The 7275-nt window shown below is 42.9% G+C and overlaps 1 protein-coding gene across 1 annotated transcript in view; it reads left to right on the top strand.

Moving 5' to 3' along the window:
* Positions 1–1777: 1777 nt before the first annotated feature.
* Positions 1778–7275, top strand: part of LOC124046354 (connector enhancer of kinase suppressor of ras 3-like) — a 60287-nt gene continuing 54789 nt past the window's right edge. Inside the window, exon 1 of the mRNA XM_046366656.1 lies at positions 1778–2181. Coding sequence (XP_046222612.1) covers positions 2121–2181 — 61 coding nt within the window. The 5' untranslated portion in view covers positions 1778–2120. The remainder of the gene's footprint in view (positions 2182–7275) is intronic.

Genomic DNA, 7275 nt, shown 5'->3' with positions numbered 1-7275 from the left:
CATTTCACATCCGTTACACTGCCACAGATCCAATCACAAACATCCCAGATCCAATCACAACTTTGCTATTATAAAAGTAGCTTTCCAATGTGACAAGAAGTCCTCATTGTTATAATAAGCAAAGCATAACTTGTAGTAGGACAATTCAGAAGTGAGTGGCTTATAATTGCCTGCAGAGTAATAGCTCACCAACAGAGCGCAGCCGTGAGTTGTAACCAATGATAGGCCTGATAAGAATGAATCTGATCAAAGTGTAGGCACAACCGGGAGTATAAAGTTTTCAGGGATACAGCTAATTCAATCTAGCTTCATTTTCCACTGAAAACCAGATGTGGGAACTCCACTCAGGAATTTTCTTTTAGCCTGCTAGTTAGGTTAAAGTGAAGGCTGTGTTTACACTGATATTTTGTCCCACTAATTGGTCTTTTGACCAATCACAACAGATCTTTATCAGAGTTGATCTGATTGGTCAAAAGACCAATTAGTGAAGAAAATTCAGCTGAAAAGTTGTGGTGTGATGAAACATAGTCTATAATATTTATCTTGTTAAAAAAAGAACAGACTACATCACGCATAATATATGAATCTGCAGAGACAGAAACACACGGTAAACAAAATTCAAGAATGTTATTATTTTCAAACTTTTGTGAATGCAACACTTTATTATAGCATAGGCCTGCTACTGTCTGTGGGCTTGGCAGCCGAAAGAGCAGGCAGCTGCCGACTACAAATCACCGTGCACCAAAAATAACTACTCAGTATTATTTGTAAATCAATCAATCAGTCATCAATTACCCACAATCCCTTATGGATTTGATATCTATGTCTCAGACATGGCCCTTGCCAACATTTTTCAAGAATGTACAACCGCAGCCCGCAATTCAGGGTGTTCCTGCATGTGGGAATAACCTCCCTCTCCTCGAGCACCCCATTGGTTCCTGTATGAACACCCCCCCCCCCCCACGGAGCATGACATATTCATGTTTGTGTGGCACTTTTGAATGTGGGTCAAAAAAAATTATAGTATTATCTGAGTTCTTTCACCCCTCTCCACCGGAGGCCTCTTGCTAGCTAACGGGAGCAACACTGGTAGACAGTGTCCTTCGCTCCTGCCTGCCGAACACCTGCCCTCACCATCGTTAATCGAAATGTGGGAAAGCAGTGCCCGACAGGGAGGAGTGAAGGACACTGTATACCGGGCGCACCCGCTAGTACAGCAGATGAAAGGCTGGGGTGACACGTATGCTAGCTAACTAGCGAGTTAGAGACTGTGTGCTAGCTTAATAGTTAGCTAGCACACAGTGTCACCCCTGGCTGCTGTGTACCGGAGAAAAACATGCCCGACGGGGGCGAAGGACACTTGTCTACCGATCGTCTCCGCTAGTGTAACGGATGTGAAATAGCTAGCTAGTTAGCTGTGGTACGCGCTAAATAGTGTTTAAATCAGCGACGTCACTTGCCCTGAGACCTTGAAGTAGTGGTTCCCCTTGTTCTGCAAGGGCCGCGGAGCGATGGGTAACGATGCTTCGTGGGTGACTGTTGTTGATGTGTGCGGAGCCCATACCCTGGTTCGGGCGAAGGGACGGTCTAAAGTTATGTTACACTAGCACAGCAGACGGGAGGCTATGGCGACACAGTGTTGCTCCAGCCAGCTGGCAGGGGCAAAGGACACATTATTGTACATTAACGCCACCAACTATTCTGGAGCACCCACGCCTCCCGCCTGTCTTAATTTAAAAATGTACCATGTAAGTGTAAAGATATGCAGGAACGCCCCGAAATATGGTCCGCAATTGCACCCGTCGCACATTATTTGTGGTGGTGTTGATTGCTCCGCCCCGTTGGGTAGTTTTAGCTGAGCAGAAACTGTGCAACTTGATCTCAAGCCTGGTGAAGAACCATGGGGGGGTTCACTCCTGCCTCTAGCCATGCGTGTGAAAGAGTTCCCAGTCACTGAGTGCGCCGAGGATACGAGCTAGAGAATCACAGAGAGACCGCTGCTATACAGAGAAGATCAAGAAGCAATGGGAGTTTGATAATAAATTAATAAAGTGACAATCGTAGGCTACCGAAAGTGTTTTGTATGGTCGTTTTCTAATTATTGTTCAAGTTAGTTTGAGATGCAAGCAATGGATCCAATAACGAAGTGGACACCAAAGCAAGTTGTCGACTGGATGAAAGGTATGGATCACTTTCACAATAATTTCCCATGTTAACCCTTGTATGAAACTTGAAACCAGCACCCAATACCGCATATTCGCCATTCCCTGCAACGCGCTTTTTGTTATTTCAAGTTTCGTTAACCACTATGTGCAGCCGCAAACTGTCGTCCCTGACAACTTGTTGCACATAGAACAAAGGGAAACATATGCATATTCTATTTAGATATTCTTATATACACATAGTAAAGTACTAATGTTTAAGTTTGATTCAAAATATATTATAAGTAACAGCTGTGTTATCTTTGACAGACACTCAAAATGATTGTGACAAGTGGAACAACGTTTCCAGACAGATTGCAACATTGTTTGAGAAGGGCGCAGTATTGCCACTTGCACTGTTCTTTGAGAAGTCGACTTCAGACCGCGATACATTTTGGATTGTGACTGTTAGAGTAATAACCAAAAACAGTGCAGTCATATGTAGGTTCACAACTTAGCAAGCACAATGTGTTACAATAGTTATTTTTTACTATAGGCATAATTGAGTTGAATATGAGTCTTAATGAAGTAGAATTGTCCCAGTCAGCTAGTTATGACAAAATGCTTGAAACACTGGACTCAACTCAAAACTGTGATATTTGGGTCAAACACAACTAGCAAAATGTTGTATTGGAACACCTAGCTCTCAAACTTTAATCCATATTTAGTTTTCAGCCCTTACATTCACCAACTGTGGGCTCCATGTGAACTAACGTTGTTACAATTCAGACGCAGTGTATTTACGTTTAGAAACATCAGTAATCATCGCTTTCAAACCGGTTTTCGAAACATGCTGATATGCCCCTCATACCTCATATCAGCAAGAAGTAATCTTTCAAATAAAAAAGATACACTTACTGTATCAATTTTGCACAGATCCACAAGCTGTGTGTGTCTCCAGTTGTCAAACTACACTTCCTCCCAAGTTAGGCTTACACACAGGTGTTCGGCGCAAACTAGATAGCTAATTACCACCGGTTACATCCTATGTCTTACCATGAACAAGGGATGTAAACATGCAGATAAGGCTACGAGGGAACACTGACCCTAATAAAGGTGTGTAGTAGTTTAACCTTTTGGTTTTGTGAAAATATTTTTTTGCTGATTTCCAAACCCATGCCTCAAGCAATCCGTTTTAACATTCAGAGAATCACCGAGATCTTATGCCTGCTAGTTATGACCCCCCCTGACCAGAAGATACTATCGTCAATAGGTGCTCATGAAGTTATCATATATAAATGTGGTATGGAACACCCAGCAGGTTCTTGCTCTGAGACTTCAATCTGGAATGCTGGTTATGGAAATGTATGACATCGCCAAAGGACTATTTTCTTTGAACTACCTGAGCCCTTTCATAACGTTGGCATGGTCCTTCTGTAGCTCAGTTGGTAGAGCATGGCGCTTGTAACGCCAGGGTAGTGGGTTCGATCCCCGGGACCACCCATACATAGAATGTATGCACACATGACTGTAAGTCGCTTTGGATAAAAGCGTCTGCTAAATAGCATATATTATATTATTATATATTATGTAAAGTGACTGTCTGCTACTGGTATATGAAGTATCAACAGTCCCCTATACACAGCTACACTCCACCTTTGCTTCAAGAGATGTCATGGGAAGTATATGAAACATTTTAGGTGGATATAAGTGCCTCTTGTGCTCGCCCTTATCAAAATCTGAAGGCTCAAAAGGTGTTTCAACTTTCAAGTACAATATGTCAGCATGACCCAAGGCCATCTGCCAGTGAATTACCTCAACCTGGTCTCAGAGCATTTCATATTATTCTATACTTAAATCCGAAACACACCATTTAGTATCATATGTTACGTTTCCTATGGTATCTAATAAATTTGTGGATGTCCATCACCCAAGTACTTACGATATGGTACGAATTTGCAAAACGTATGATATGTTACGAAGTATAGCTAGGTGGCTAACATTAGCTGGTTCGTTAACATTAGCTTGGAGTTAGGTTAGAGTTAGGGGGAAGGGTTTGCTAACTTGAAAAGTTGCTCAAATGCAATAGTTGTCCATGATGAGATTTGAACTCGTAACCTTTGGGTTGCTTGATGTTTGGGTTATACACCCGACCAACCACCCTCCCTTTCCTTTTTGCCTTAAGTAACAATACCAAACATAACATGTCATACTAAATGGTGTGTCTCCATTACGTACAGAATAAGACCAGGTTGAGTATCTGTATGTCAAGAGAAAAGTCAGATCTGAAATGGTTTGATATATCCTAGGGTCTTGATTTTTTTCAGAGTAATGTTATTTGATAGTTTCTACTTCTTTCACTGCCCTGAACTGAAAATCTACAGCCGCCCGCTCTTATGTAGTTGCTGAATGAAGCAAACCTGGTGTGTAGGCCACCTACTCTTCCTGTTCAGTGTGTAGATGTGCTAAAGGGATTGTTGGGGGTTACTCTGTGCGCCCAATGAATAGAGCCAGTTCAGTGGATGGAGGGTGGATTAGCTCAGTACACAGCCAGAGAGAAGAACGAGCAGGTCCTGTCTGACTCAGCAGTTATCCACTGGAGGGTCTTACCATTGGATTTTTAGAGGGCTCTGTTCAGTGGACAGCCAATGAACAGCCACTGTGCCTAAAATGACAACGGGCCATTTGTGCCTAACATGCGGTTTGAACTCGACAAACACCAGTGATGCCTGTGCTAATTGCCCTAAGGTTGTTTTCTTCAGAGGGATCATGGTTGCTTCAGTGTGTTTTTGATCAACAGACGTTTGTTGACTTGATTGTTGGAAGCTTATTAGTTGTGGTCCGTGAATGTTTATTGTGACTGAAAGGCTAGTTAAATCTCTCCATTTAACATTGTGCGTGACTGGATGTCCTGTGGCACCATTCTCACCAGGTCGTCAAGCGATCATTAAAAGGATTAAATGTATTTTTATTGTCAATAGCACACAAGGTCCAACTGAAACTTGACTTCCTCTTTTAACTGTCTCGTAATAAAGCAACACCTCACAACGCCTTTCCCCAATGTGACCTACTTGTTGTGTGTATGTACTGACATGTATGTTTAACTGACAGATGGAAACACACACACACACACTACATGGTAATGCATGTCAGCTATTTTTCGTTGTCAGACCCCAGTAAGACTAGCTGTCGCCATTGGCGCCGGCTAATGGGGGTCTTAATTAAATCAAACCCCTCTGAATTGGATAGGTGCGGGGGCTGCCACATTGGGTTCCCGGGGAGCTGCTGTTGTGGAGGTTTAAATGCCTTGCTTATGACAGCTTTTTCAACTTGTCAGCTCAGGGATTCAAACTGGCAACCTTTCGGTTATTGGCCCAATGCTCTAACTACCTGACACCACTCACCTTACTACCTTATGCACTAATATAGTGAAATTCACTAAATAAAGTTTGAATTCAAATTCAAATGTTCATTTGCAATAGGTACTAACAAACAAAAGCACACAGACACAGAAGCACACCACACTGGGTTTAGAAGTTGATGGCAGACTCCAGTCATTTTCCAAATATAGTCTTGAATCGATGACGAATGCCCAGACTGAGGTGAGCTAATGATATTCTGAGAATGTTTTGTTCAAAATTCAGCTGAGTAGTTTCACACTTTCAACTCGATACATTATTTTCACCCTACCTCCTCCTTACATGGGAAATTGTGTCAAGTTTGTTCAGGCATTCTGAATATGTAAATTTACACATACTGTTCAAGTTGGTGAGTAAGAAGAGGCATTCATAGTTTGTGTGGTACAACTCCCATTACTGTCTGCTGACTGTAGTTTGAAGATGCATATCAGCAGTGTATTGTTACAGTAACGATATGTTCCAAGGTCTTCATAATTTGACAACGAAATACTCCAATCGCAACTGCTCTTGCATGCCGACTGTTGTAATTGGTGTGAGAAATGTAGCGACAGGTTTATTTTTAAGCAATGGGCCACGATTAGCAAGTGGTTGATCTAGTGGCCTACATCTGTCCCAATGAGGTAACAGGATGGAAATGTCAAAAGTAAAGAGTGTGCATTGGCATGCCAAATCCGATTATTAGCATGTGTGTACTGGATTGTGCATGCGGGAAGTGTACAACCATAGCCGCAAGAAGATGTTTAGGGGTGGGGGGGTGCTGCAATACCTTTTTCGAGGCTATGTATGCAGTGTACTCATGCCCAGTGCCGTTGCTTATAGAGCATGTCCGAGGCCTTCTCATGATCCTTATCAGGCAACAATCGTGTCGCCGCGTAGTGTTGACCCTTATTAAGCCATGCGTCTCTCTACTACACATAAGGATGCACTTCTCTCTCCTCCCGTACACTGGTACATGTTTGAACAGTCCTCACAATGAAGGCTTTATTAATCCCCTATGATAACCTGCATCGACTGTGTACACAGCCAGCAGAGAGGCAGGTGTTCATGTCACCTGAACTGGTCTTAGCGCCACGGAACTCCCCTCCACCCTACTAGTGTCCCGTTCATAGAATGAGAGGCAGGTTTTTCCATGGAAATCATTCAGATAAAACCATGTCCTTTGTCACTAACCAATTTTCCAGTCATCCTGTCATTCTCTCTTTAGAGCAGCATTATTGATCTAGAGAGATCTGTGGGACTTCCTAGTGGGAAGGGTTTTAGACCTCTGGGAAGCTGTGTAAGAGGATTTTCACCGGGGGGCAGGGACTTGAAAGTGATGACGATGGTTGTGCCCTGCCTGTCCTGTTCCTCACAGGCTCATGTGTTTAACCTGACCGGTAAGACCTCACCATATGGGGACTTAATACATCGTTAATATTTCCCCCTTGTCCTAGTTGTGTGCAACAGTGTTGGATTGGGTGAGTTGGTGGTTAGGCCAAGGATTTAATCATTTTCTGAGGTTCAATTAAGGTTGCAAACTGTAAACCAGAATCCGTTGACATTTGCATGATCTACCAACATTCATTTTATGATGCTCTGGAAACTGGGCAGCGGCAGTTTGCGTTTCATGTGCATCGCAAATCTCCCAGATCATCTGAGTTTTGCAGTGCTGCTAGAGGTTTGGCCCCAGTCTGCCCTAAGAGTATTGGCCTCAAACACACACAGAGCTTAACACT

This window comes from Oncorhynchus gorbuscha, linkage group LG10 (genome assembly GCF_021184085.1).
Source record: "Oncorhynchus gorbuscha isolate QuinsamMale2020 ecotype Even-year linkage group LG10, OgorEven_v1.0, whole genome shotgun sequence".
NCBI lineage: Eukaryota > Metazoa > Chordata > Actinopteri > Salmoniformes > Salmonidae > Oncorhynchus > Oncorhynchus gorbuscha.
The sequence above is the reverse complement of the archived record's forward strand: the minus strand, read 5'-3'. Positions and strand labels throughout refer to the sequence as shown.